A 27,941-nucleotide genomic window follows, 5' to 3' on the forward strand; every position below is an offset into this window, starting at 1 on the left:
GGGAATCAAAGACTCCGAACAACCCAACCGAAGCCCAATCACAAAGCGATTATGTGAAAAATAGGATTGTACGACATCAAAATAGCTCACCAACGTCAATTTTTGCTGGAATAGATCAGATTGCGGGAGGTACAACGAAGGTTATGCATCGGCTTGCCCTTTTAGAAGGCGAGGTCGAATCACTTCGAAAGGCAAATGAGACCTTAAGTCGACGTCGCCGTGCGAAGAAAAAACAGCTACAGAGTGGAGGGTCACTTCGTATACAAGCTAGACAGGACCTACAGTCTCAACGAGAGGTTGATGGGCAGTTACATGACGAATTTCGTCAAATTGGTGGTCGTACGAGGCGGCGAATTGCGCGTGTACGGCGCTGTAGAATCTGCGGCGAGCCCGGACATAATGCGCGCACTTGTGGAAATGATGTAGAGACGTCTGAAGATAACGATTCTGAGTAGTCTCAATTGATGATAGGCGTTGTGGTTGAATTAACTTATACATTGTCGTATAAGGTCTGTCAAAGTGTGCAATTGGACCGTGGACTACGTTACTGGTTGTTCACACTCGTATGGGGCTGTCCAGCAACACATTTTAGGTCAACATCAACCCATCTCGCAGGCTATGGGGCCATGGAAACCAACATGTCAAAGCACATTTTGTCAGAACACAACGCAATCGCATATTGCGACCTGAATCAATTCAGAGAGCTCTCAAATGAGCTGAATACCCTGAACACCGCGCCGCGGCATGCTATCCTATGTGAATGGCCTCGGGGCTCGGTGGCTAAGTGATGTCCCTACTAAAGCTTACGTACAACTGTAGCTAAACTCCCTGCTGGGATGAGTGTGAAGCCGAAACATGTCTAACATAATTCTTGATAATGGTGCAATGATAGAAACCCTGCGCGCGGCATTCGAAGGCAGCGTGATCCGACAACACCGTGTTTCTAGAAGTGCGAACCCGTGCCGAATGAATTGCCACAGGCCATTCGATACAACGCAGCTTCAGGACGAGGTTAGGCAGGCTTCTTCTTCTTCTCCCAGGGCTTGGGAGGAGCGGTGTGGACGATCCACGTGGAGGACTGGGAGTCGGTTAGTTTGACTTCAACTCACAAATAGAAAATAGGGGTCATCATATCAAGTGTGAAGTCAGGGTGCTGGGGTTGACGTGAAATGGCAGCGACTTACAGAATTCTCAATGACGGTGTCAGGGATCTGTCGGATACCCTCAATCGGCTTTCCAGTCTGGATGTGCTCGATGATCTCCTCGAACTTCTTGGGGTAAGGTTCCTTGTCCGAGCCTCCTGCGACAGCGCTCTTGTCGACGTAGAGGGCTGCCTTGGGAGCAGCGGCCTGCCACTGCGGGATGCTGGCGGCAACGGTGGTTTTCTGCCACTGCGGGATCTTGCCAGCAAGGCTGGTAATTGAATCCTCGTCATGAGAAGAGGCCTCCGGGCAGCCTTTCGCCAGCTGAGCGAACTGGCGCTTCTTCTCATCGGGCTGTGATGGCTGGTCAGAGGCTGGAACGAGTAAAGCAATGAGATGTAGAATTTAAGCCTTGAGACAAGACATCATGGCAGACGTACCTCAGCGAGACGCTCCGCCTCGACCACGGAATCAGGGATGATCTTTACCGCAGGGTGGGTGCGATTCTGAGCGCAGCGGTAGGACAAGTACTCATGCAGACTGATCTCGACCCCGAGGAACTTTCGGTACAGAATGATGCGGCATCGCAGTCCAGTCTCCATCGCATTCGGAAGCGGATCAGTGAACAGTTTGTGCTTGAGGAGGGCCTGTGATGGTGTCAGTCAAGCTCATTGCGGAGTTGAGAAAGATGACTACTTACCTGGAAATTTATATCCTTGGCCCACGGGTAGGCGTCGAAGGCCTTGAGCTTGACATCCGGGTTTTTGGCAGCCAGGGCGACCTTGGCCCGCATGGCGGGAGGTGCAGGCTTGATAACCACAGGTAGAGTCTCGTCATCGTCATTACCATCCATGGCGTAGCCTTGCTCTGTCTGAGATGCCAGGTATGCACCAAGGTTGAATATCGGTAACTGGGTCCCTGATCGTCCTCGTCGCTGTCCTGGATGTCCTTGTCAGAGTCAAGGACGGACGCCATTCCGTCAAGGTCATCCGGACGCGCCAGCATGATGAGTGGGATGCCAGTATACTAGTTTAACCGAGGCTTCATGATAGATGGATACCAGACTATCGGGCGTTATGCTCCTATCGGAATTATGAACCTCGCAAAAGGCAGATGGAGGGGTTGGGGAAAGTGGGCGCTTCACTGGATGATGGTATGTGCGCCTGCCTAAGTTAGTCTGGATGGAGGCCAGGTATTGGGCTTTGGCTGCCTTGGCGTCTGCTCCAGTGCGCAAGTGCCCCAAAGCTCACGGAGCTTTCCATACCCACTTGGTAGCTCTACCTGCAACTGCCAACCGACTCCGCATTCTCAATTGGTCACCCTCCGCCCGTCTGCGCCCGTCCCTTGGACCTTACACATCGCTTCTTCTTGACTTGAGCATCCAGGTTCCTTGTCCACGTTTCGGACCTCACCACCCAGGGCCCAATACGCCTCCCCTTGGACCCAATGCGTCTTGCAGCCGTGGGAGCCCTTCGGACGACTTGTCATAGCACTGTCCGGGGCTTTTCTCGTGCCAGCCGCCCGAGACGCGCCGGTGTCCTCCTGCATCTGCACAACAGGACCACCAGTGTTAGCACCCGATTGGGTGGTGGTGTGCGATCTCTTACCACGTCCTCTTCCCTGGCCTCAAGGCAGTCCGTTTCCTCCAATACTCGAAAGCAGCAGCAGCAGCAGCAACATCAGCATGTGTTAGGCGAACCGCTTCGATCATCCATGTACTTCCGTAGGGTCTCTGTCGCTTTGGTTTCTGGCCTCGTTGGCTACGGCGCATGGTATGGCTACAAGGGGGACGTGACCGACCAATCCTTCTTGCAGCCCTACTCGACCGGTGCCAACCTCCCCAGCAGTAATGCCGCGCCGACCCGCAACGTCCTCATCGTTTCGGCCGACGAATTACACACTGGGACCTTCGTAGGCGAGGGCCCGATCGCCAAGACTGCAGATGGTAGCGGAGGCAACGTGCTGGAGATGTTGACACCGGATCAGGCAACCGAGGCGTTGCGCGAAAATGAGGCGTCTTTCATGATCAACAGAGGGCATGGGGTTCTACGTTACGATGTGGTGCAGCTCGCGAGTAATAACCCGATCGAAGATGACCATGCCGAGAAGATCGTGGAGGTTACTATGCCCTCGGCTGACAAGGCCGAGCCAGGAAGCAATGATTGGATGTTTTGGGGTGTGTTCGATGGGCATGCGTACGTCTCATTGAAAGCGCAAGTGCTTGTGCCTACTGACCATGTTACAGCGGATGGACCACCTCTGCCAAACTGCGGCAAACACTAATTAGCTTTGTTGCCCGAGAACTTAACACGACGTATAAGGCTGCCAGTAGCCTCGGTGCTTCCCCGTCATCAGAGGCCATCGATGCCGCGATCAAGGCTGGCTTCACCCGGCTGGACCATGAGATTGTCCACGAGAGCGTGGAGAAGGTTTTGAAGTCCAACTCCAAGCGAGTCGCCGCTGAACTCCTAGGTCCTGCACTCTCGGGATCCTGCGCCCTCCTTTCATTCTACGATAGCAACTCCAAGACATTGCGCGTGGCATGCACTGGTGACTCGCGAGCTGTTCTTGGCAGACGCTCGGACTCGGGAAAGTGGACAGCCACGGCCTTGTCTGAGGACCAGACAGGCAGCAATCCCAACGAAGAGGCTCGGATGCGAAAGGCCCATCCCGGAGAGGCTCGAGTTGTGCACAACGGCAGAGTCCTCGGTGGATTGGAGCCCACGCGCGCCTTCGGAGACGCGAGTTATAAGTGGTCCAGAGAAGTGTCGGATCGTTTGCGGTCATCTTTCTTTGGACGGAGCTACTCGCCGTACTTGAAGACTCCTCCTTACGTGACGGCTGAGCCGGTTGTGACGACGACCAAGATTCAGCCCGAGAAGGGAGATTTCGTCGTCATGGCCACCGACGGGCTGTGGGAAATGTTGACGAATGACGAAGTGGTTGGTCTCGTCGGCAAGTGGATCGAGACTCAAGCCATGGAGCCGTCAAATTCTCAACTCAGCTCCGTTTGGTCCAAGATCTTTGGCTCATCGCCGGACCTCCCAGTTGTGGCCGGGAAAGCTGGCGGCAATGATGGCCAGAAGACGCCCATTCGATTACGGCAATGGGGCATCTCACCGGACGAGAAGGACCGATTCGTCGTTAAGGACAAGAATGTTGCGACCCATCTCATCCGCAACGCACTGGGTGGCAAGAATGAGGAGCAAGTTTGCGCATTGCTCACTCTCGTTTCGCCGTTTTCGAGACGGTATCGGTAAGTTCACACTTTGTCTGGTCCAACTACACGAAGGATATTTGACTAACGTTTCACTCAGTGATGATCTCACAGTCCAGGTTATCTTCTTTGGCAACGGTCAAAAGACCGACGACAAGGCCGGTGACGTACTCGTCAACCAAGAAGCGACGAGCCCACCCAAGTCCGCTATCAAGGCCAAACTATAGGCCCGTTGATGACCCACTGACCCATCTCCTAAGCTCCATACATAATACACTCAACCAAACTCAGGCAAACTACCGCCTGTTAAACCTCACCTCGTCAGCTACAGCATAGCGGCACTGTAGAATTAGGCATTCATCTTGCATAAAGTATTCCCATGATTCACTACTGTGAATAGAATCATCTGCATTACATTGCGCCTTGCTTCTGGTGGTGGCATGGGCTTCTGGTAGGGCACATTTTCCCCAAACATGCTGGGGAAACGTACTCGGTGGCGAAATGGGGAGCATGTGCTCGACACAAAATGTTGCTTAGGGGCGTTTTGAAACGGACATGCATTGAATTTGTCGACAATTAAATACCATTTCCAAGTCTCAAGTTTCCCTTTTACTGAAGCCACGCCTGCGTGTCCATCTGTCTGTGATGCCCGCATAATCCGAGGACAATCGATTGATTATGGCTGCGATGATGGCTACGATGCAAGTAGTTATATACAAACATCAACTAAGTCATAAGTCATTTTTATTTTTCGAAACTGATCTCGATGGAGGGCTCGAGAGTTGGCAATGACCCGGCATCCCTGTACACAACATCTTTGCACCAATTGGCGCATAACCCAACCATATGACGCCAAGACGGTAGGAAGGGTTACAAACGAACCTAAGGCCATAAGAATTGCTCAATTATACTCCTAGGTTTTGAAACCTTGCGGCAGCGGCAAGTCATTAGAGGTCAATCCGAGGCCAAGTTCCTCCTCCCTTTTCCGTCCATCCAGCCCAATCATCGCATGTGCCCTTCTGTTAGGATAAACGCCCGCAGAACAAACCGCTCGTCCTCGCCATCACTCCACAGCCACCCCAATCGTCATCTATTCCGTACAATTCATCATTCATCACTAGTCCTGGTCTCAACCTAGTATTGATATCCACCCGAATAATCACCTCGGGGCGGTCCGCCGTATCCCGGATATCCTGGCTGCCCTTGTGGGTGATGTCCCCACTGCCCTGGAGGAGGAGGGGGCCCTCCATAGCCTTGCTGGGGAGGTGCAGGAGCATAGCCTGGTTGAGGGGGGCCTCCGTAACCTGGCGGTATCCCATAGCCTTGCGGTGGCCCGTAGCCCTGTGGTCCTCCATACCCGGGCTGCTGGGGTGGTGGTGCACTATAGCTTGCATATTGGGGTTGAGGTGAAGGCCCGCCATAGCCTCCTTGTTGCGAATATTGATTCGGCGGAGGGTTGGAATATTCTTCGTGCCGCATATAGCTGTCTGCTTCACCCCCGGTAGTATGCGACTGATAACCATAGTCGGTACCAGCAGGTGGCCGGATCGGTGCCTGCGAGGGCTGTGGGGAACTCGCTCCCATGTATCCTACCCCTCCATGGTTTCCAGCGCCCATCGCATCCAAGTCTCTTGTGGCAACTTGGCTCCAAAGTGATCCGGAGGGTTTTCCGTGGCCCAGCTGCCCCACTAAATCGCCTACGCCGCCGTCAAATATGCCGCCGCCGTGCGAGTGGCCCTTGTGAGTTGAACCTGCCAAGACGTGGTTCTTGCCGGCCTTGACGCTCTGAGAACCAAGTATGTGATTCAGCTCGTGGCGGCGGGGGTACTCATCGGCCCATTTTCTGACAGTGCTGAACATGTCACGTTGAATCTCGATGCGCTCATCCCGGATTGTGGGGTGGTGGAACGCACGGAGGACGTCATTAACGATCTCGTCGACGGGCACGCCGGTATGTTCCCACGCATATAGGATACGACTATTTTTTTTTAGTTCCCTCTCTAGATTCTGCAGGTTTGGAAAACTTACGGCACAACATACTGAAGGATCGTGGCGGCCACTCGTCCAGCGCAGGAGTTGAGTATGTTGGTAAAATGGTCTTTGCTCAGCATGGAGTGAGTAGGATCAGTGCAGTTCGGGTTCTTCCATGGCTCAAGCTGGGAGTGTGCGCTTGCGCTGATGACACCCGAGGATCCATCCTTGAGAACTTTGGTGACCTGGTTGATGATCGGGCGAATGAAGGGTGCCAATAACCCCAAAACGAAAGCTGTCAGCGTCTCGCTAATGTGCTCAAGTAGGCTCTCCAAGCCTGGGATCTTGGCAATGCCCCTGTTGATTGACTTGACAATCTTGTCTCGGAACTCTAGAATGGGATAGATCTGCTTGGCAACTTTGACTGGATCGAAATCCGGGCTCATACCAGGTACGAGGTTGGTATTTGCTCGAGTGGAATCACCTCGCGACGTTGTCATCTCGTTTTCTCGCTCCTGTTGCGCTGCCATTTGCTTCAATTTGCGCGCTTCGGACGCAAAGCCGCCGCCAATGCCTGGTAATTTGCCGACCAGCGAGATGAAATCGCCTGTTCCACTACCACCGCCAAAACCACGTGTGCTATTGCCGCCGCCAGACATGGTCGCAATTTCGGCGTTTTTCAGCGCGACGTTCATCTCATCGACCTCGGACTGGGTGAAGTGATCATTCGCTTCTCCCAGGACGGAGTGCAAGAAGTCGACGCCGCCAAAGGTACCAGTGACCAGCGGGTAGACTCGCTTGCCATTCAATCGTATCTCGGAGGCGGTTCCACAGTGAGGGAAAACCTCATGATAGCCGAGCTCACGAAGCGCCAGTTCGCAGTAGTTGCTGTGGGCAGAAAAGTCCTCCATGCAATGCAGTGATTGTCCGAGGCATCTGAGTGCTTCACACAAGTCATCTTCGTTCCCTTTTCTACCGGAACCACTAGTGTACAGGCGACCATAGTGGATGCTGCGTGCGATAGAAAATCTGAGATACCCGGCGCTGGTGGCCCAGTTTCCGTTTTCGTTTGCAATGTAGTTCTTCATTCCAGTCCGCGGGTCGATTTCCGTCTCGACGGGCATGACTGGCCCTCTAAGTCTTGGATCAAACTCGCGCGCATCTTTGCCATCGGCGTAACCAAGCGGATTGTCAATGTGCTCTTCGGGTCTGTAGACGCCGAGGCGCTCCTCGGTGACCTCGAACTCCTCCGTCGCATATCCGTTGGCCAAGAAGGAAAGGACCCAAACGAGGATGCGGATGGTAGCGGCATTGACGCCCTTCAAGCTGCCGACGTCGACAGCTTGAGAATAGTCGCGGAGCCAGTTGCCAAAATAGGTGCGCTGTACTAGCAAAGTTGTCCATTTCTTGCCGTGGAGAAAAGTGAGGGTCTTGAGAACATCCTCGATGTCGCCGTGTCGCCAGTTGTGGCCCTCGACCTGGGCGATGGAGGGGATGTTTCCAGCGCCAAACGCGGCAGCTTTGCTGGGCATCAGCACCAGAACGATGCACAAGACCAGCACGAAGCTGCCGATTCCGAATCTGGACGAAGCCATAATTACCATTACGATGTTGCGATCAGTCCAGAGGGAAAATCGAATACTCTCGAGTGCGAGGCGACGGATAGTGTTGGTGGGGGTTTGGGGATGGCGGGGTAGTGAAAGAAATGCAGTCGCAATGAGGTCACAGTCAACGGCGACGGGCCACGACAAGTGGATTTTATCCCAGGTACAAGTGGCATGCAAGGTCAGGCAGTGAGTAGAATGCAACGAGAGGCAGTGCACGGAATTCGGCACAGCCTGAGGAGGAAAACAGGCTAACTGCCCACATGGCCCAAAAGTGTCCACGTAATAGTGACTGCTGGTCGAGCCGAAGGTTGACCTTCGTCTGTCATCATTGGAGCTAGGCTGAGCTTGTCGCCTTGCAACAGTGACGAATAAGAGTCAGCCCAGGTAAGGCAGCCGCCACCGAGACCACAGTTGCCAAGACACAATCGAGCATGCTTGCGCCATACAAGCTGTGTTGCTTCTTCGCAGTATTGCTGGCTTGCTGACTTGCTCCCGTTCCCATGGTTGCTCTTCGCACCTTCGTCACCCAAAGGGGTTTGATCCTTCCGACCGTAGATATGTTGTCGGCAGCGCGACCATTGTGTCCAGTTGGGGGCGTTGAGCGTTGGGCGTTGAGCGTTGAGCGTTGAGCGTTGAGCGTTGAGCGTTGAGCGGAGCTAGGTTCCAAGCTCGTGGCTGATGGGATGCAAGCAGACCTGCACCGCAGTCAAATCCCGTTTATTGGATTCAGGAGATTAGTAGGTAGCTTCGCTCAAATGGGATTTTTCCAAAGCCCCTGGGGTGGCGCTTCGTAGCCAGGGGTAGCAAACATTCCAACATCATTAAGCATATTAATCAATCGACCAATCGACATTGAAGTAGCCAACGTCGACATGACGATCCTGGGCTGCATATACTAACCTAGTAGACTTTGTGTCTCAATCAGACGAGCAGTTTCTCATCAATAAAACTGGCGAATGTGATGGATTTGCAGAGAAGCCCCCTAAGCAACTCAACCCCAATACAGCCTAATGGGCACGGCACATATGCCTAGAGTTCTCCCCATGGGATCCGGTCATCAATACGGTTCTGAGGAAGAACACATCTGAGCTGGGTGGTGCCCACGACGGTTAGACCCTGAGGAAGGCTGCCCGTCCATAGTCCAACAACAGGGCAGGATCTACAAATGCGCGAATCACACCACCAGACCTAAGCATCAATCTTCATATCCCGGTGCCGAATACGCGGTGTTCCCTGATCTACACCACCTTGAACCCCCGAGTCTGCCAAGTCTACATCGCGGCATGGAAGCCTATAGTGGTGGAAGAGGTACACATGGTGTATATAGACAAATAGACAACTGTGATGGAACGATCTGTGGGTCGAGCAAGACATGGTCTGTCGGGCCGAGATCGTTCGGTAGGCGTGCGGGTGACCAGACATTTTTAACTGCCACCAATGATGGGGTCTAGCGTCATGCAGTTAGCTGGATTGACGCATTGGGATGGGTGCCGGAATCAAGAGATCGTACGAGGTTCGAAAGACTGGACAATGGGCCGTCTCTTCATCAAAAATGATGGTAGCATTACGGCGCATTGCCCATTCTAATATCCGCGTCCTCCCACGCCAGACCTTTCGTTCTGTCACATAGCTCTGGGCCAACGCTGGCCCATTCCGTGGAGCCGAGCCCATAGCTTACAGAACTTATCGGCGCATACTTTGGATGGGGTGAATCTGAGCCATCATTTCGGTCGTGCCGATCGCTCCCAGTCAGTCAGGACAGAGCCCATGAGCCCGTGACCTTGTGTTGGTGAACCCGGGTTGTTTTCATTTACGTCGACGGCGGGTGTGAGGCGCAGACACCGACCTGCCATTCCGGCGAATCAGTGCACGCGTGTTAGGCAAAATCCCGCCTTGCCCCGTTCATGGTCGTCGGTAAATGAGGTTACCGACTTCGGCCAACGGCGTTCGTGCTGTTGACTACCCAAAACCAGGCCAATAGGGTCGTTGGTGATGTTGACGTAAGCTGAGTGCGTATACTAGCTCCCCGAGCCGCCGCTATCGTATGTCCTCCGCCGCCATTTAGGCCCACCTTTATCGAGCCAAAACCATGGATCTCAAACAAAGCATTGTAGCAATATTTCCTTCCTTTCCCAACAGTTCAGCCATAGAGCCCTAAACCTAACTTTAAAGTCTTGGCTCCAACAGACAATCGTCTGCTGGGCATACCAGACCTGTCTTGCTGCTAGATTGTCGACTGCCGGTCCTGTGCAACTGCCGGCCTTGTAAGACGCCATGGGATTTAAAAGAATCAATGCGAGATGGGGTAGGTAGTTGTCGACCCCGTTATGTGCAGATCCAGCCAAAACCGTATGCCCTGGACGCGCAGACCACGTTCAAGTGTTGTGACAGGATTCGGTTCTGTGACTCGATGACACGGTCCCTGTGATTGGGGGGGGTTTAAAATACCTCATTGGCGAAGTGAGGCACCCGTGGTAACCTTGGTTGGCGTCTGCTCGAGATGTTGTTCAATCGGCGGCGGGCGACAGGTTCAATAGGTCCCTCCCCACACCCCCCCCTCCCGACCTCACCATACCATTGGCGGAACCACATACCCGGAATGTATGAGTAATCAGGTCGCTGCATATAAAGGCCATGCTGGAGCTCATTGATGTCTGCCTGAATACTACCATGACAGCATTGTTAAAGGGACACGGCCCTAGCTTCAAGAGGGTATAGTTGTCAGCCCTATGCAGTCAGCTTGTGGGTCCATCATGCTATTGAGGAGAGGCAGCAGATCCACGAGACCTAGGCTGTTCCTCAGTGAAGAAAATTACCCTAGCCTCAGAAATTGGCTTCCCAGAAGGCAAACCAGTCGCGTAACTGGAACGGTCGATAGCCTAACAAACCTCGGTGTATGTGGTGCGCAACGGCAGCGGTAGTAGTATCTTGGTTGTGACAGTACCACGTTGGGAACTTCCAATTGAAACTCGACTAGAAGGGAGGGTTTCTGCGGTCAAAGTATATGCAGGGAACGGTGTCACTGGGCAGGGTCCGCGGATTGTCGGGAATCCTCCGCCCATGGCTGTCCTGCCTTTTGAGGCTCTTCCATAAGTATACGACCACCGTTCGGTGAGAAACCCAGTACCTGGGACTGTAGTGGTACGACTTGACTAGGTATAACTTCTCGACTTTGGTAGCGGTGGGCTGAGTACCCAATCCTTGTGAGTACCTTTACTTGAAAGGACAGTACTAGGGGGGCCCTATAGTTTAGTTCCCCACGAGGTAGGTATCTTTTGTGGCCACTCACGACTGCAGACAGTGTGTTTTGCCAGAGCATGCAGGACAATATGAAATGTGATATATGCTGTGATTAGATCAGCAGTATACTGTAGCCTCGTCGCGAGCAGCATCGCGTAGGTCCCAAGACGAGTCAGCATGCCCACGTAAGGGTATAAAAGGAAGCGGCAACGACCACATCCGCTTGCTGGAACCATTTTCCGAGACCAGAGAAGCAGCCCGGTTCCCTTTTCGTTGAGCACGCCAACCTTGAAGACAGTCTCGTCCAATAAATACTTTGTTCAATATGCCTCTTACTCTCTGGAGAGACCTGTCGCCACTAGGCCAGCGTCTGAGAGAGCCAACCGCGAAATCACCACATATTCTTGTCGTAGGCGGCGGTGTCACTGGACTCGTGAGCGCTTGGGTCTTCCTCGACCGCGGTTATCATGTCACCATCCTGAGCTCGTAAGTACGGATGGACGTCCCGTTTTTCAACAGAGCTAACATAGTTTCTTCTCCAGTGCCTGGGTCAACAGTGAACATCGTTTGACATCGCAAATAGCCGGAGCGCTTTGGGAATTCCCCCCTGCGGTCTGTGGTCAGCACACAGACTCCATATCCCTCGCACACTCGAAACGGTGGTGCATGACGGCGTACCACATCTGGGATGGCATTGCTTCGATTCCACAACTCAGGGAAGCTTCCGGAGTCCGAATGATGCCGTCCGACTTCTTCTTCCCCGAAGCCATCGACAAAGATGTTGCGCAGTTGTCAAAGATGACGGAGATCATGGCGAGCGGTGTGAGAGGCTTCTACCGCGGAGCTGACCTCATCGATGAACGACACGTTGACCCCGAATATGGCGCTGTTGATGCCTACGAGTTGATGGCACCAGTCATCGACACCGACAAGGCCATGGAGTGGCTCACTCAGCTTGTCCAGAGCAAGGGTGCCACTCTCGTCACCGAGACAATCGAGAAAGACCTCTTGGATATTGAAGAAGACCTGCGGGTGCGATTCGATGCAGACGTCATCGTCAACTGCACTGGCATTCAGGGTCAGACGCTCGCCGGCGACGACAGCGTCTACCCAATCCGCGGCGGCCTCATTCGCGTCATCAACGACGGTATGGATTTCCCGAAAGTGGACGCGGCCTTGACCATCACGGCCGACGCAGCACACAGCGCCAATGAGATCATCTTCTTGGTGCCCAGAAATGATAACATCCTGCTCATTGGCGGCATTACTGAACCGCATAAGTGGGATCTGAATCTTACGTTAGAGAGCCCCATCATCCAGCGGATGCGGGCGAGGTGCGAGGCATTCTTGCCCTCTCTGAAGAATGCTCGCCTCGACGCGGATTATCCCCTTGCCCAGGGTCTTCGCCCGTTCAGAGCGAAGAACGTAAGGGTTGAGCGGGAATTGCGCCGTACTGGCAGCCGCATTGTCCACTCTTACGGGCAGGGAGGTGCAGGCTGGAGTCTGTCATTCGGTTGCGCGCAAGACGTTGCGTTGCTGGTCGATCAGGCTCTGGCAGGTGAGTCGGCAAGGCCGATGGAGGAAATGATTCGCGAGCGAAAAGAAGCCTAAGCACAGCTTCTGAGGGACAGCAAGGTAGCTCTTTCGGTATACTTGAGTCATCCGACCTGCAACAGGTCTGTTTTCATGCCGTCAGAATCCATGTACGAAGGCGGCGTGAAGTTGGAGTTTGGCCCGTTTGTTAGGTAATCATCGGATTTTATTAGCCTCAATACATCATATGAACCTGCAATGTCACATCCGCCGGTGGTCTCATCGGTCTGTTATGTTGCGTCTGACCACCACCGGGCTCACAACTTCATACATGCATGAGCCTTGATCGAGTGCAGCCCTAAGGTACCTAACCCTAGGAGCCAGACAGCTGGTATAGAGTACTAGTCAGGAGGCCAAAATGGTCGTCGTTAAGCGTTTACAAGCGAGTCACTGCGACAATTCTCTTGTCCTTTTCCAGTTTGGAAGCGCATACCTGAAGACGTGAGAAAGTCCCACAAGATTGCGCCGATGCGCACGCGGTCATCCTCCAATCCTCCAAGAGCCATTGTACCGCTCGTTGAGGACTGCAATCGCATGACTGGACCTCAGGATACAACATGCATATTGAATAGAGATGACTGTTATTCCTGAATGGCGCTCGGAGGTTGCTCGGCTTCAAGCGGTTGTGTCTAGGCCAGTTGTGTCACAATGAGCCTCATGTTGCACCTTTGCAACGCTCATTCTAACTCCGAAGGTGCTTACTCGCTCACGTTTTCAAATGCGTTGTCGCTTTTGAAGTCTTTGAATGAGCAGTTACCAGAAATGTCGAACGTGTGATTAAAACCATCTGATTTGCCACTCATTCCCGCTCGTTGCGGAAGTCTGTCTTCCTAGGCAATGGCGTGTTCAAACTCTCCATTTGTCGCTTCCCTCTTCAGGTTTCCAAGAGCGTCGCGACTCAGCACACAACTTAAAACTCACCCAAACCAAACGTGTAGTCCCACAAGACGAACAATAGTTGTCTTCCACACAGCAAAGCCGTAACAAACCTCAACCTTGCAACTCATTTCAGAAACTCAGAACAGGTCTCGTGCCCAAGTGCCAGAGTTAGTTCCATCACTCTCCAGGCCAGCACCACTTAAAACGGATGACAGCGTATACCTGGCCCCCAGCTGCTCCACATCAGGAGGCTTCGCTTCAATCAATCGGGCCTAGCTCTGCTGTGTCCCAGGCCAGCGGGTCTCGCCGGCTGGTTTCCTAGCGCGTTCTGACCTGCGTACGGGCTTCCATTATTTCCGAATCGCGAAAGCCGCAACGCTACAACTTTCAATGTTTCTTGAACAACAACTTATTATCTAGAGTGTGCCCAGCTGTTTGATGTAGGAGCTGCGTCACTCTCAGCGCAATTCAAGGCGGGCACCTAGCTTCACGGCAGCCCTTGGCATCGGCTCGGTACCTCTGAAACTATGACGACAAGCCAACCGGACTGCTCTCTGCCATTAAATGGTGCTATGGCAACTCCGCTGATCCTCGAGATCTGGGCGTGAAGCTTCGTGGTAGTGGCTGGAAACTACCGTCTACGGGAAACCTTCGCCCGTTGCGACCCCTAAAAGCGACAATATTTAGCTCATACTCAGGGGGCTGCCCCCACAAAGAAAAGTCGGCCGCGGCAGGTACCGGTACCCTAAATCCCCGTCCACGCTCAGACCAGGCTACTACTGCCAGGTTTACTTCACCTGTCAACCTCTTCTTCTAAGCTCGACCTAAACCACCTTCTTCCCATCGGAGATCGACCTCAATCTCTTTCATATAGCAAACAGTATTCACCACTTCCGCAGAAAATACGCAAGATGAATTTCTCGTTGTTTTCCAAGACGCTTTGCCTCTTCGTTGGTCTTTAGACTCGACAGTTGAAGCCGGTCTCTATTATTCCCGACTTCGACAGGCTCTCTGTCTCAGAGCCGGTTGACTCCGATTATACGCGTCCGACTTCACCATCATCTCATCGACTTCAAGTACACAATTCCCCCACTGCTACTACCTGTCTTCCATACAGCCTTCTTACAGTCTTCTTCTATTACAAATGTCTGTCATGGAAATGGAAATCATGGACACGATGGAGACTACCCCTCTGCAAATGGAGCAGCTAGAGGAGGGACGTCTCGTACATTACTCGCATTACTCGTCCAACTCAACCCACCACACCACCAGCATAGCGTTGGCAGATTTAAGTCTCGCCGCCAGAAGCATGGACACGCCAGGGTTCGTCCTGCAAGATGTCTACCACTCCGCAAGAGATGTCGTCAGAATCGAACGACCACTCGCTACCCCGTTGACGCTGCCTGACAACTTCGGGTGTGTTCTTCCCGGCGTTTTCAGAAGTGCATTTCCTCAAACGCAGGACTATGCGTTCCTTCGCGGCCTCAAGCTCAAGACGATTGTCACCCTCGTCAATAAGGACTTACCGGAAGGATTCGCAGCTTTCATGAAGGGCAGCGGTATCAAGCACCAAATCTTCAGCATGGAGGGAACGAAGAAAGCAGATATCCCACTGTCGATGATGCTGAATATCGTCAGTTTGGTGACGGACCGAAGAAACTGCCCCCTTCTCATCCACTGTAATCATGGCAGACACAGAACCGGTTGCGCTGTCGCCGTTGTTCGCAAATTCAACGGTTGGGACACGGCATCTATCCTCAATGAGTACGCCAAGTATGCCGCACCGAAGCCCAGAGAGGCTGACGTGGCTTACATCAGCAATTTCAAGCTGAAGAATCTGCGACATGTTGTTGCCCGGAAGGTCAAGGAGCCGGAGATGGGCTTCAGACACTTTTTGTTCCTGTTCTCGATCACGATTTTTGGCATTTTCATCTGGCTGGTAACCCTCAAGAACCTGAAGATCCGCCAAGCTCGCAAGGAGGAGTCTTGAGTCTAATCTCAGGAAACCATGGTCATCCTTAGACAGAAAAAGTTTGGCCTATGAAAAAAATATCCGCATGGTGAATTTGGATGCATCGAGGGGCAGGAACATGGCGTAAAGGACTGGCGTTAGGAGAACGGCATGCTAAGAGTTGGACTGTGTCACAGGCAAGGTCGAAAAGGGTTCTATAGACATGTGATGGGTTCTCACAATCTGCATTTTTACGGTTACAGGCGAACAGAAACGGGGACTGCTCAAGCGCTGACATGTCTCCTCGGAATATTTGGCGACACACTGCTTTATGTGTCGTACGCACTGAGACGGAATAGATATAGACATAGATTATATCAGAGCGCATCCCGTCATGAATGCTTATGAAGGTGTCTGATGCATCAAGCTAGAAAGCACCACCATAATCCCCATTGTCCATGCATAAAACTGCAGTCTTGTGATGTCCACAAGATGCTGGGGCCGTTTATGTGCTACAATGCCCAGCCCGACCAAGCACATGCCTCGTGTTTCCCAACATCAAGAACATATGTACAGGCCCCAAACGCCGCTCTATGTCGCAATCATTACCAATCACGCACTCTCCGAACTCCACTACCAACGACCAAAGTCTTAAGGAATCTTTCCCTTACTCGACCCATCTCGGATTACTCTCCCGCTCCACCTTCTCAGCCTGCCGATCCACCGTCGCGTAGACCCATCCGCAACCAACGGCGTTCGCAGTGCCCAGCAGCACGGCAGCCCCTCGCACGGCACCGCGGACGCTGAAGCGATTCATCAAGGCGGTTGGCTTCCGCCGCAGCGCCAGCAAAGCGTAGGTGCCGCTCGCTGCTGCCGTTAAACCAGCGCTGTCCTTCTTGAAACCTTGCAGGTTGATGTAGCTCGAGAACATGAGAATGGGCACGAAAAGCAAGGGGCGAATCTGTAGCGGGCGGAAGTGCAGGGCCGTAATGAGGGTCGCGAGGCCGGCGGGGGACATGGAGGACTCTGGGGCGCGGTTGTTAGCTGGAAAGCTCCTTGATGGGCCGAAGAAGGAGGGGCAATTGGGGATTTCGTACTGCCCCAGGCCGACACCGTGGCCATGGATGATTGGGGCGGTTCGGCCGTCGCCATTGTGAGGGTATGGGGTTGTGGTTGGTGTTGGTTGACAGAGCCCAAGGTAAGGAAGTTTGGGGGTGGAAGATTGAGTGACGTCGTTGCAAGCGATCTAACAATTTCGCTAGCTGCAGTGAGCCGAGACACAAGACTGAAAGTGCCTGTATCAGATTTGACGCTTCAAGGATTATTTGAGAGGAGAGTAACTACGGCAATAAATTCACAAAATACCTTCGGCATTCAATGACAACGATTCTAAGTTCGAGGACTACAGACACTCGTCTCATTCCTTACAGAGCTTGTCGCTGTGTTCTCACGACTTGCTTGATCATCAATACAACGTAGACTCGGACTTCACAGCTCCAAGCTATTGTAGTTATTGTACAATTGCACAGTGGGGTAGTCCACCAGCCACACGCCACAACCCGAACTTGTGGTTTTGGTCTTGATCTTTGTCATTATCGCGAAGTTAGGCCCGGAAAAGCCACTTTGCAGAACGCGAAGCGGAAGCGAGCCTTTGGAGACACGAACATCTGACTGCTACCAAAGACGCCCCCAATTTCCATGCTCCATCAGCCTTACTTTGCACGGCCGCTCCAGTAGACTTCACATCGACCATTTTGCTGCATAATTGCTGTGCGGCCTCTGCGCTTCTCTCCTCACTATCATCGACATTGATATCCAACCCATCGCTCCAGCCAGTACATGTAGACATCTGAGCAGCAACTCTCTCCAGCAAACGGCCAAATTGTCAAACCGACAACCTGCGCTATGCCCAGTGCAACCGCATCTAGCGCAGATACCGGCAACGGCTCAGCGCGCAACCGCTCGCACAACCAAGGCAACCAGGAGCGCAAATACACAGCAGAGCAAAAGGCCGCCGTGCTCCGCATCCGGAAATGTGCCCCGACGGCGTTCTACGAAATCCTGGACCTCGAGACGGTCAAGAAGACGTGTACCGACTCCGAAATCAAGAAGGCGTACCGCAAACAGTCGCTCCTCACACATCCGGACAAGAACGGCCACGAACATGCAGACGAGGCTTTCAAGATGGTGAGCCGGGCGTTCGGCGTGTTGGGTGATAAGGAGAAGAGGGAGAAATTTGACCGGTTTGGCACCGATCCTGACTCTAGGTTCGAGAGCGCGAGGGCCCAAAATCCGTTTAATGGCTTTGCATCGCGACAGGCGGGTGGGGGGGCGCCGGCTGGTAATCCGTTTGGAGGTGGTAATATGTGGGAGGATGAGATCAGCCCGGAGGAGATGTTCCAGCGGTTCTTTGGTGGTGCCTTCGGTGGTCCCTTTGGCGGTTCGTTCTACACCCCAGCTCTGCCCCGGGTTCTCCTGGACAGATCAACTTACTGACTATGAACAGGTTTTGACACAGGACCCCAATTCGTCTTTAACATTGGCGGAAACAGAGGCTTCCGAGTCCACCAGATGGGCGGGGCCGGACCACGCAGACGACCACGCGAGCAAGCAGCGAACGGCCAACGACAAGAAACTAGCGGGTGGGACACCCTCATGTCACTGCTGCCCATCATCTTCCTCTTCCTCTTCCCACTTCTCACCTCGCTCTTCTCGAGCGGCGATTCGCAACCCTCTGTGCCCAACATGGTCTTTGATGAAGCCAGGCCTCCCTACACCCTCCACCGCACGACGGCCAAGTTCGGCGTCAACTACTACGTCAACCCCAAGGACATCGCCGGCTGGACGGACCATAAGCTTAAAACGCTCGACCTCCAGGGCGACAGCACCTTTATGCGCGTTTTGCGCGCCCGGTGCGAATCCGAATTGAATACCAAGCAGGACCTGGCCGACCAGGCGCAAGGTTGGTTCTTTCAGGACCCGGAGAGGATGCGCTTGGCGAAGGAGTACCCGTTGCCGAGTTGTAATAGGTTGGAGAAGATGGGCATCCGTCGGTGACCGCCAGGGGCGTAGGCTAAGCATAGGTTAGTTGCTTTTTTTTCATTGAAGGCAAAGAAAGAAAGACAGAAACGGGGAACGAGGTGGAAATGAATACAGCTGGCGTTTCGGTGCGGGTCCTCATTCAAAGTGTGGCATTACAGGTTATCCAAGCTGTGGAATTTGCATGCGCAGTCGTCATTGCGGTACGATATAGCGTTATGGGTGCCTCAACTCCAGAGTCGAGCGGTGAAGCGCATCGGGGCTATTGTCCCTAGTTTCTTGTATAGACATAATTACAGAGCCGTCCGCAAGTTTTATGGCTTATATTACAGTCTAAATTTCGACCCCTGACAAGACCTATGGTTCGGAATGTTACCGTCAGTACCCTTCGACACGGGAGATACGGTTGTATCTATGATTTGCAATCTGGGACCCTTGCAAAACGAAACCGCTCTGCGTGGCTTCTTATTTTTAATCGGGCATGTTGGCTTGCGTCGCTGTATTCGAAGCAAGGAAGCAATCCGACTGGCTCCTCATCCAAAAGAAAGCTGCGATGAGGTTGGCACCATTTTGACATTCCTCTAGAACGGGAGTATACAACACCCCCGAATGAGAATGAGAACCTAGATCCAAATAGCTACGTAATATCCACAATTCAAGCGGTCGCACGGTATCAATTCAAGACTGACATAGTTCGTCTGGTACAGATTTTCCTTTCAAATACATTTTATTTCGATGCCTTGAGAGTGTAAGGGGGCCCCTTCTAAACTCCATCCCCTCAGGAGAAACAACGGTACATTGGATACAAGTTTTCTTGGCTCTTCACGTCCGTCTTGGGCTGGTCTAACGCCAACCGCCTGGCTCGTCATATAGACAAGTGAACGGGAAAGCTCTCCCAGCACGCCATTACCAGAAGTTATCATATGCGCAGCTAATTTACTACGATTAAGAGTTACAGTGTGATAAACTTACGGTTATAAGCTCCTAAAAGGCTCAATACGTCGGAGAAAAACCTATTTCTTACTGATGGCATACAAAGTTAAGAATACGAGAAGAGGTATTGGTACGAATAGGTATGGGATATATATTTATCTATCAGGGTAATATCTAACGAGGAGGCAGCGAATGAAGGCCGCCGTAACACCGAGGGGTGGAATTGGACGATGGCAGAGTCGGGCCAGAGATTCATGAACTATTTACCGGTTGAGACGAGAACAGAGCTAGACCAGGCGATCGATTGGGTCATCCAAAACCTCCAAGAGATCGCCGAGGCAGCGGCCCCTAGGCGTACTGTTGGTAGAGGCGCCGGGACCCCGTGGTGGTGCCCCCAGGTCAGCAAGGCTTGCGCTGAGACGAAGAGGCGACGACGAGATTACCTCCACGCGAGGTCGCAGACTAACTGGGACGAATACTTAAGGGCTAACCAAAAACAACGGCTCGAAATCAGCGAGGCACAGGCGCGGAGCTGGCATGAGAAGCTCGAGAGGACGGCAAAGGATCATAAAAGCCTTTGGGCACTACAGAGGTGGGCTAGGCTGCGGAGCTGGACACCCCCTGACACCCATGGGATGCCGGATCTTCGACGGAACGCAAGTGGTGCACCCACGGCGCGCACCCACGACGAGAAGTCAAAGCTACTAGCTGAGAGGTTTTTCCCAGACCCGGATATAGACCTGTCGGACCTCGATCACAACCCGCCACGGACGAAATCAGACCTGGACGTCCCTAAGGAGGTAAACGCGGAGGACATCGAGGCTATTATCAAGAAGACAGCGGCTTGGAAGGCCCCCGGCGATGACCAGATCCCTACGGGCCTGCTGAAAATCTGTGGTGAACCCCTATGGGAGATCCTAGCGGATATAGCGACCGCAAGCTTTAGGCTAGGATACTACCCGGAGCGCCTCCGCTCGGCAAAGGTAGTCGTTATCCCTAAGCCGAACAAAACGACAGCCCAAAAGCAGACCCCTAGCGGCTGGCGACTGTCACGACCTGGGTTGCATCGCATTGGTATAGACCTCGATTAGGTGCTATCGACGAAGATTCTACTCTAAGGAGCGAAGGAAAGAAGATGACAACTTAGGTTTGAGGGATCGCGACTAAGTCATCCACGCTTGGCGGGGCTCCTACAAGGGTTATGATTGGCTTCCCATCTCACACTGCCACGGCAGGTGTTCCAGCTGTAAGTCACCTGGTTGTAGTGAGTCTGCGAGGGTTGACCGTCACAGCGACCGATAGCGCTGCTTAGTACGATAGGGAAGGTGATAGAGGCGGTGATGTGCCAGCGTATCACTACCGTCGCGGAGACGGCCGGTCTGCTACCAAACGGCCAAATGGGTAACCGAAAAGGGCGGTCCACCGAATTAGCGATACGTATAGTTGAGGACGTAACCCATACAGCGTGGAGGCGCGGAGGGATCGCCTCACTACTACAACTTGATATCAAGGGGGCGTTCGACACAGTCAACCACAGGCGTTTGATTTCCATACTAGCCCGGAAGGGCTACCCGGAGTGGGTTCAGGAATGGGTACACAGCTTCGTAGAGGATAGGACAGTACGCCTCCGGTTCGACGGTAAGGAGTCAGAGCTAATCCCTACGAGCTGGCGTCCCCCAGGGGTCGCCACTCTCCCCGATACTATTTATCCTATATATCTCGACGCTATATGAGGAACTAGCGGAGAAACACCCCCTACTCTTAGTCGTGGGGTTCGCGGACGATACGAACCTACTTAGCGTTAGCACAGACACGGGCACGACCTGCCGCCGACTAGAGAACGCTTGGGCTACGTGCCAACGGTGGGCCGCCAGGCACGGGATGGAGTTCGCTCCGGATAAGAGTGAGCTGATGCACTTCACTAGAACCCGAGACCCCTCCCCGCAGAGTATCCGTCTTGGAAACGCTACAGTAACGCCGACGGTCTCGGCAAGGTTCCTAGGGGTCTGGTTTGACCGCAAATTAACGTGGTACGCCCATACCGAGCGGGTTAAATCAAAAATGGCGACTCAGAAGCTAGCCCTAACAAAACTAGTGAACATGGCGTGGGGCTGCGATCTTATACGGGCGAGACTACTATACACGTCGGTTATTCGCAGCGCGATTGCCTTCGGGGCGACTGCGTGGCACACTATAAGCGAGGAACCAGCGGGACCAGCTAAGAGCCTAGTCAGGATACAGAATGAGTGCCTCCGAATAGTCTGCGGCGCCTACAAAGCGACACCGGTCCGCCACCTGGAAATAGAGGCAGCGATCCCGCCACTAGACCTCTATCTCAGTGCCCGGGCGGCGAAATTTGAAGAACAGCTACGGAATAACGGCAAAAGGAGCCTGCTTAGGAGCGCGAGCGCGAGAGCGTCACACATACTCCGACAGGATACGCCGGCGGGACGGAAGCGGGCGTCACAATCGCTCAGACCAGCGGGGTACACGATGGAGAAGGAGGCTAAGGGCTCCGAGTGGATGGGCAAGGAGAAGGAAGCCCCGGCCGCCCTCCTAGACCACTGGGAGAAGAGATGGCTCTCCGGGGCAGCACAACACGACCGCCAGCGACGCGCTATCGCCGAGGAGCCGGAGGGCCCCTCGATGCGAATGCCGAAACAGGGCAAGTACTCAGGCCTAAACCGACCGGAGGCGTCTACCCTATGCCAGATCAGGACCGGAAAAATAGGACTATCAGCTTTCTTATTTAAGATAGGAGCCTTCGGTGTGTACTCGCCGCTATGTCGCTGTGGAGAGGCCCCCGAGACGGCAGAGCACGTAATCCTCTTTTGCGGCCTGCTGGAAGGATCGAGAGAGCGCCTACGGGCCACTATCGCACCATGGCCGCTACACACACGTAGAGACCTGGCGACGGCGACAGGGAACCAGCAGTCAGCGGGACTATCACAAGGTGGCTACTCAGGACCGGTCGGATAGCGCTTAGGCCCGGATAATATCGATCTTCTCAGGGGGACTTTATTAGTAGGGTGAGAACTAACATAGTATTGCGGCGGACGTAACGCAGTCGCTAATAGAGCGAACCTATGTAGCAGCGTATGTATTTAGTCCAGCCATTAGGGCACGGTTTGACATACAGGAGTACTTGTAGAGGTACCGGGGGCTTCGAGCCTACGGCGTATTTAATAATATATTTATCTAATGATACGCCTTTTCATGCTATCGTATAAGTTATCCCCCAAGCCTGGTAGTCCCCGTATGCAAAGCCTCCTTCGTCGGTACACTTTATAAACTTGTTACCTCCGCCCTCTTCTAGGATCCTGAGCCTCATTACGTCTAAAGTCTCGGATTTCCTTAGTGCCCAGACTCCCCAGGCCTCCCTCACTCCTGCGCTCCCAGCCGCCGAGCCTAACGACCAGACACGTAGTATTGTCTCCGTCACTAGTGACTTCCATCGCATAGCTGATGACATCCAGAGCGCCCTGCTCGGGCGTTTTGGCCTCCTTGACCACATCGACAATCTCCTGGTCGCTGAGCGTTCCCGAGACACCGTCCGACATGAGCACGATGAAGCTGTACTGAGCGGGACCCAACTCGGTGCGCGTGATCTCGGGCTCAGCCGACACCCCTAAGCGCTTTGAGCCTACGTCTCCGAAGGCTCGCGAGTTGGCCAAGCCCTGGATTCGCTCTTCGCCGAAGGAATCGGTGACGAAGGAGGCGGTGTAGCGGCGTAGACGTTGGGCCTCGCTGGGCGAGCTGGGATGGTGATCGCTCGTGAGCGGCTTCGCGAGGCCGGTCGCGGTTTCGCAGAGGAGGATACGCGTGTCGCCCACGTGGCCTACCAGCAGCGTGCTCGACGCTGCGGGATGCCAGAAGGGTGCCGGCGTCGGGGTCGAGATCAAGGCTACCGAGGCCGTTGAGCCGCCTTTGAAGCGCGTGCGGCCCTGAATGCCTTGCCCTGACGGAGGCATGTGATGTGGCTTTCCCAGAACTTCATCATTGTTTAGGGCCGAGTCAGAAACATAGGGGTCGTCGGGGTCGGGCTTACGTGCCTGGGCCGAGACGAAGTCCAGATCGGCGCGTAAAAAGGCGTACGTTAAAACCGACTCGACAGACACTACAAATTCAGGTGAATCAGGCTCTTGTCGGAGATTGAAGTGTGGAGGATTAAAGCGGCGAAAGTAGCCGCCCACTGTGTCCTTGTACTCTTTGACGATCTCCTTCTGTAGCCTCAGAGCTTTGGGCTCGTTGGCTTCGGCCGACTGAGGCGTGGAGCTTTCCATAGCAGACGCCTTCTCCACCTCTGCAATAGCCCCATGTCTATCCTGCTCGGGAATCTGAGCTTTGCCTTCGACATCCGCGGCTGGCTTTATTGTAATCTTCTCCAGCTGCACATCCCCTCCGGCTTCGGCATCTCCCATTATGGGCGTAGGGACCTGCTGCTGTTGCTGATTCAAAGCCAACTGCTTAGCCCTCGAATGGCTTCTTAGACTGCTTCCCAACTCGAACTCGGCCGCAGCTTCCTCGATGTAGCCATGAAGCTCTTCCCTGAGGAAATCGCTGCACTGGGTGCCGCCGTGGCCATCGAATACGGCAAAGTAGAAGATTTGGGGATCACCAAAGGCACTATCTGCCGGTGTCCCTTCGCCGCTCTTTTTCATGGCAGTCCTGACTAGACTAATTGGGGTGCGCTTCGCGAAGGCAGGCATGTCGAGGGTGCCCGCTTGGTTGGTATCTTCATGGTACGGACGTTGGCCTCTCGATTCGGCGACACCGAAGTGATGTTTAGCACTGCGCAACGGTATCCGGACTACGGTCAGATCGCGGTTCGGCGGGATGTGCGGCGGCGCGGCCGGGTGAGAAGAGCCTAGGCCCGGCACATGAGGGGCAGCAGCGGAGCGCGGCAGTTTGTGGTGTAGCCCAGGGGATGATCTCGAATCTGGGTGCATGGACGAGGAGGGGAGGTGTGTCACGAAGTAGTTGTGGAAGCCTCGTCGAACACCGTGCGACTGCGATATCGATGCGGCATTCTGCTTCTCTGTGGTACTGGTAATCCCATGGGCACTCGTGCTCGGCTTTGTCGATATCGCCCTCGTTCTCGAGCCAGTCGGGGCTGGACCTGTACGCCGCGCTGGCTCGGACACAGGCACGCCGGACGCTTTCTGAGCATGCGTTCGCGTTTGGCCTTCGATGTAGGTTGCGATGAACCCTAAAGAGGCATTAATGAGCCTGACATTCTGGCGACCGGTTGCGACTTGATTGCCCCTTGCGAACTCACCATAAGTGTCCTTTAACGACCACTGCCTGGAGGGCCGGGGACGGAGAGGCATCGTTCGAAGACCATCAAAACAACGGGAACCAAGAAGGCCAATTGAGGAACGAGAGGCTGGCTTCAGCGGCAAAGCGATTTTGTGAAGACGCGCAGATTGTGCGACTTTTCTCCATCGACAGCAGAATACAGAAGAGGGTTCCGGTGCTGGATCACGAAAGGTGGAGTAGCGTCGTGGTACCTCGGTTTTCGTTGAGATGTATCTCCCTCAAACGCTTAAAAATAAGTGTAGTACGAAGTGCTGGAACACACCTGCGCAAGGGTCTGACTGGCTGTAATGAGGAACCTAGGTTACTGTTTCGCGTAAGTCACCCTCTAAACTAAATATACAGAACAATTTAGCCCCCAATTTCAAATTTCACGGACAACTTGATACAAAGCCTTCGAATTACCATTGACGGTTTCAGGTGATCGTGGATATCGTCCCCGGACAAGCCAACATTGAGGCCCGCCGCTGCGGATAGCCCCACAGAGGGACCTTGAAGATCGACACTCAAAGAATCCGAATTACGGAGCTCACACAAGCTCCTGCAGTCGTGTTACGTGAAGTACCTCTGAGTTTGCTCTTTCTGGAGTGAAAAGCCCGCCTATTGCGCTGTATGATGCCGTGTGCCGACACGCAACAGTGATGGGGATGATATTGAGCGTTTATTAGCCCAGTATTTGCGCTCCCAGGTGAGTGACGACTTGCTTGAGTGGCCAACAGGTCATTACCATAAATCCAGCTCCCTCCTGCGCCTCTTCCACCGTCATGGCAAACGGAAGAGTCTCTTCTCTCACGCTGGATCCCATTGACTTATATGTCTATCGTATCCTGATGCGTGTGGGATGGGTTATCAGCTCCACGGGTAGAATCTGTCAACTGCCGTCAGATGGCATTTCGGCGTTCTGGCCCGGGCATGCCGTCACAGCCGAGCTATGACAGCATGCTGTCCCCAGGGCCAGGCAATTGCATCACGCGGGGTTTAGGTTGAACTTAGGATGAACTCCAAATGCCGATTTGATATGCCAAACCACGTGCCAAGATCCAGAAAACCTGCAGCCTTCTCGACTTACACACCGTCTTACACTGTCGAACGCTCATCTTCGCATTTCGTCTTACTGGTGTGTACAAACTGCATCCAGACTTTGCTACTCGAAGGCCGTTTTGGTCCACGGCAAACCGCCAATTCCGGCACCCAGTCACTCGCTCCCATCTGCTCCACTTCGGTGCACGTAGACTTTGGATCGTCCTTCGCACAGCTCTGGGCTTCCATCTTCGTTTTCTCAACGGTCCAGCAGGTACAACCGCCACCGTCGCAACCTTTCCTTCCCTATTTCTCGGACAGTTTTGCCGACGTACCATGTCTATTTCCAACGTTGGCTCCATCGTCCTGAATACGGTCGTGTTCCTGACGACTATCGTCAATTTCCACTCGGCACTAGCCCATGTGGAACCCATCTTCCTCATCGTTCTGTACATCCTGTCCAAGGTGCTGTCCCGCTCCGTGGACGACTTCTACATATTACAATACCCAGATCCGTGAACAGGGCGCTGGAACAGGCCGAGAACGGTTATGCGACGCCGCGGGAGGAGTATTTCATGCGAGGGGCGTCCGCCGTGGAGTCCAATCGACGTCTAGAGCACCAACTGTCTGGTTCTGATCCCAGTCGTCTGCGGCAGCCGAACCCGTCGAGTCTGGCGAATATGATCGCTGAGGCGAGGAAAGACTTGCGCCGATATGGCAAGAACGTTGGACTGCGGGATCGGATATGTTGTTATCAGTGGACCCGGTTTACTATGGTAGAATGCATCCCGATGGCCATGAGCCATATGATACCATGTGCTAACAGAATGGCCAGGTCATGGTAAGCCCAACGGCAATGGGCCAAAACCAGCACCTGCTCAACTCGTCGACTCAATAGGCAACTGGCGGCATATCCAATGTTCTCCATTTTCACAAATATCTAAGTAACTTGCCCGTCGGCCTACGTTATCAACTAATTTCATGAAGCTAGTATCGTGAGTATAGAAAGAGAATCCGATTTGACCTTAATGAGATTAACACAGTAACAGCGCCGCCATTATTCTAATCAACATTTGCGAATACGGCATCCCTAGAAGTGGTCTGTGGCTCCAGCGAGTGGTCGAGTTGATGTTCTGGGTGTATATCGGTGCGAGCTACGCTGCCAGCGCGGCTATGTATCTTATTATATGGTCAACGCAGTAGGTTATCTCCTTGCCCCTAGTTAACGTATCCTGCTCATCGGACAACAAGGATATTTCCTATCCATATCATGACTCCCGTGTCGGTTTTCCCAGCATACACTTTGTTGCTAGCAGCTCCATTCGCAAGCAACCTGATCAGTGACGTCACGCAGGCGGATACTGATACGGTCATCAACACACTTACCATCGCATTCTGTACTGTCACGGTCCAAGGGACTGGCTTTCTCATTAGCTTCATGGTTTGTGCAGCCTTTCTCTATCGGCTCTGACGCAAAAGCTGCCGCAAGACATGCAACGTCCCGGTGTGTTTATATCCAGTGGTCCCAGCGGGGTTACAGCTGCTGGTATTATCGTGCTGGGAACACAAATATCCCTCATCCTGCCGGTCGACTATGAAGGCCGTCACCACGCCATTGTCATTGTTCAGCTGTTTTCACTTATGACAAGGCTTTGACTGTGGGGTTTGAGTTTCTGGTTTCTTCTCGTGTCGGTCGGTTCGCTGCATAAGCATCTGCGCAAGGAGCACTCAATGCCGTTTCAGATGATATGGTCTTTTTTGCCTTGCCCAATACGGCCCTCGTTGCAGCAACGATTGCACTGGCCAACATACTGGATAACACGGGACTGAAAATATTTGGGTGCGTCATGGCTACGGCTTTAATTCTTGTGTGGTTATGGTTTTTGGGCGTATGATAAGGGCGCTGCGGAAGAGGAAACTATTGTGGCCGCAGGACTCTCAAAGCGAACGAGCCGGTTCACATCGAGATTGTTGTTGGACGGCGGTTACATCCATGTGTCTCAAGTGATCTTACCATAATGCAGGGCATATAT

The 27,941-nt window shown here is 53.4% G+C and overlaps 10 protein-coding genes across 10 annotated transcripts; 5 read left to right on the forward strand and 5 right to left on the reverse strand.

Moving 5' to 3' along the window:
* Positions 1 to 657: 657 nt before the first annotated feature.
* Positions 658 to 2,184, reverse strand: BCR38DRAFT_209145 (uncharacterized protein). Its single transcript, XM_040854146.1, has 4 exons — positions 1,843 to 2,184; positions 1,583 to 1,789; positions 1,185 to 1,496; positions 658 to 1,078 (listed from the first exon to the last, which is right to left on the reverse strand). Exons 1-4 carry the CDS (start codon positions 1,993 to 1,995, stop codon positions 1,013 to 1,015), a joined length of 738 nt encoding a protein of 245 aa, XP_040715612.1. The 5' UTR covers positions 1,996 to 2,184; the 3' UTR covers positions 658 to 1,012.
* A 404-nt stretch (positions 2,185 to 2,588) lies between these two features.
* Positions 2,589 to 4,586, forward strand: BCR38DRAFT_457958 (phosphatase 2C-like domain-containing protein; the record flags this gene model as incomplete). The annotated part of the gene is made up of 3 exons (XM_040862099.1): positions 2,589 to 3,337; positions 3,388 to 4,398; positions 4,460 to 4,586. 3 exons carry the CDS (start codon positions 2,589 to 2,591, stop codon positions 4,584 to 4,586), a joined length of 1,887 nt encoding a protein of 628 aa, XP_040715613.1.
* A 907-nt stretch (positions 4,587 to 5,493) lies between these two features.
* On the reverse strand, positions 5,494 to 7,934 carry BCR38DRAFT_485336 (heterokaryon incompatibility protein Het-C-domain-containing protein; the record flags this gene model as incomplete). Its single annotated transcript, XM_040863867.1, has 2 exons — positions 5,494 to 6,337; positions 6,388 to 7,934. 2 exons carry the CDS (start codon positions 7,932 to 7,934, stop codon positions 5,494 to 5,496), a joined length of 2,391 nt encoding a protein of 796 aa, XP_040715614.1.
* Positions 7,935 to 10,863: 2,929 nt separating this feature from the next.
* On the reverse strand, positions 10,864 to 11,628 carry BCR38DRAFT_209243 (uncharacterized protein). The gene is made up of 2 exons (XM_040854147.1): positions 11,227 to 11,628; positions 10,864 to 11,168 (listed from the first exon to the last, which is right to left on the reverse strand). The coding sequence occupies exons 1-2, from the start codon at positions 11,411 to 11,413 to the stop codon at positions 10,957 to 10,959; spliced, it is 399 nt and encodes a 132-aa protein (XP_040715615.1). The 5' UTR covers positions 11,414 to 11,628; the 3' UTR covers positions 10,864 to 10,956.
* Positions 11,503 to 12,788, forward strand: BCR38DRAFT_343393 (FAD dependent oxidoreductase; the record flags this gene model as incomplete). The annotated part of the gene is made up of 2 exons (XM_040856030.1): positions 11,503 to 11,663; positions 11,720 to 12,788. The coding sequence occupies 2 exons, from the start codon at positions 11,503 to 11,505 to the stop codon at positions 12,786 to 12,788; spliced, it is 1,230 nt and encodes a 409-aa protein (XP_040715616.1).
* Positions 12,789 to 14,958: 2,170 nt separating this feature from the next.
* Positions 14,959 to 15,639, forward strand: BCR38DRAFT_342533 (tyrosine phosphatase family-domain-containing protein; the record flags this gene model as incomplete). The annotated part of the gene is made up of 1 exon (XM_040855954.1): positions 14,959 to 15,639. The coding sequence occupies one exon, from the start codon at positions 14,959 to 14,961 to the stop codon at positions 15,637 to 15,639; it is 681 nt and encodes a 226-aa protein (XP_040715617.1).
* Positions 15,640 to 16,267: 628 nt separating this feature from the next.
* On the reverse strand, positions 16,268 to 16,752 carry BCR38DRAFT_457963 (uncharacterized protein; the record flags this gene model as incomplete). The annotated part of the gene is made up of 2 exons (XM_040862100.1): positions 16,268 to 16,626; positions 16,698 to 16,752. The coding sequence occupies 2 exons, from the start codon at positions 16,750 to 16,752 to the stop codon at positions 16,268 to 16,270; spliced, it is 414 nt and encodes a 137-aa protein (XP_040715618.1).
* A 753-nt stretch (positions 16,753 to 17,505) lies between these two features.
* BCR38DRAFT_409591 (uncharacterized protein) lies at positions 17,506 to 18,657 on the forward strand (the record flags this gene model as incomplete). Its single annotated transcript, XM_040858386.1, has 2 exons — positions 17,506 to 18,040; positions 18,107 to 18,657. 2 exons carry the CDS (start codon positions 17,506 to 17,508, stop codon positions 18,655 to 18,657), a joined length of 1,086 nt encoding a protein of 361 aa, XP_040715619.1.
* A 4,211-nt stretch (positions 18,658 to 22,868) lies between these two features.
* BCR38DRAFT_457965 (phosphatase 2C domain-containing protein) lies at positions 22,869 to 24,902 on the reverse strand (the record flags this gene model as incomplete). The annotated part of the gene is made up of 2 exons (XM_040862101.1): positions 22,869 to 24,610; positions 24,692 to 24,902. The coding sequence occupies 2 exons, from the start codon at positions 24,900 to 24,902 to the stop codon at positions 22,869 to 22,871; spliced, it is 1,953 nt and encodes a 650-aa protein (XP_040715620.1).
* A 1,686-nt stretch (positions 24,903 to 26,588) lies between these two features.
* Positions 26,589 to 27,803, forward strand: BCR38DRAFT_457966 (uncharacterized protein; the record flags this gene model as incomplete). The annotated part of the gene is made up of 8 exons (XM_040862102.1): positions 26,589 to 26,684; positions 26,807 to 26,863; positions 26,896 to 26,903; positions 26,952 to 27,107; positions 27,160 to 27,349; positions 27,388 to 27,539; positions 27,579 to 27,604; positions 27,652 to 27,803. The coding sequence occupies 8 exons, from the start codon at positions 26,589 to 26,591 to the stop codon at positions 27,801 to 27,803; spliced, it is 837 nt and encodes a 278-aa protein (XP_040715621.1).
* Positions 27,804 to 27,941: the final 138 nt, after the last annotated feature.

Source organism: Pseudomassariella vexata (genome assembly GCF_002105095.1).
Source record: "Pseudomassariella vexata strain CBS 129021 chromosome Unknown BCR38scaffold_7, whole genome shotgun sequence".
In the NCBI taxonomy this organism is placed as follows: Eukaryota; Fungi; Ascomycota; class Sordariomycetes; order Amphisphaeriales; family Pseudomassariaceae; genus Pseudomassariella; species Pseudomassariella vexata.

Coding starts and splice junctions, on each gene's coding strand:
- BCR38DRAFT_209145 (XM_040854146.1), bottom strand. CDS start 1,995: ATGGATGGTAATGACGATGACGAGACTCTACCTGTGGTTATCAAGCCT. Junction 1,497..1,582: donor AGGCGGAGCGTCTCGCTGAG/GTACGTCTGCCA, acceptor CAGCCATCACAG/CCCGATGAGAAGAAGCGCCA. Junction 1,079..1,184: donor ACACCGTCATTGAGAATTCT/GTAAGTCGCTGC, acceptor ACCGACTCCCAG/TCCTCCACGTGGATCGTCCA.
- BCR38DRAFT_209243 (XM_040854147.1), bottom strand. CDS start 11,413: ATGGTTCCAGCAAGCGGATGTGGTCGTTGCCGCTTCCTTTTATACCCT. Junction 11,169..11,226: donor AAAACACACTGTCTGCAGTC/GTGAGTGGCCAC, acceptor GGGCCCCCCTAG/TACTGTCCTTTCAAGTAAAG.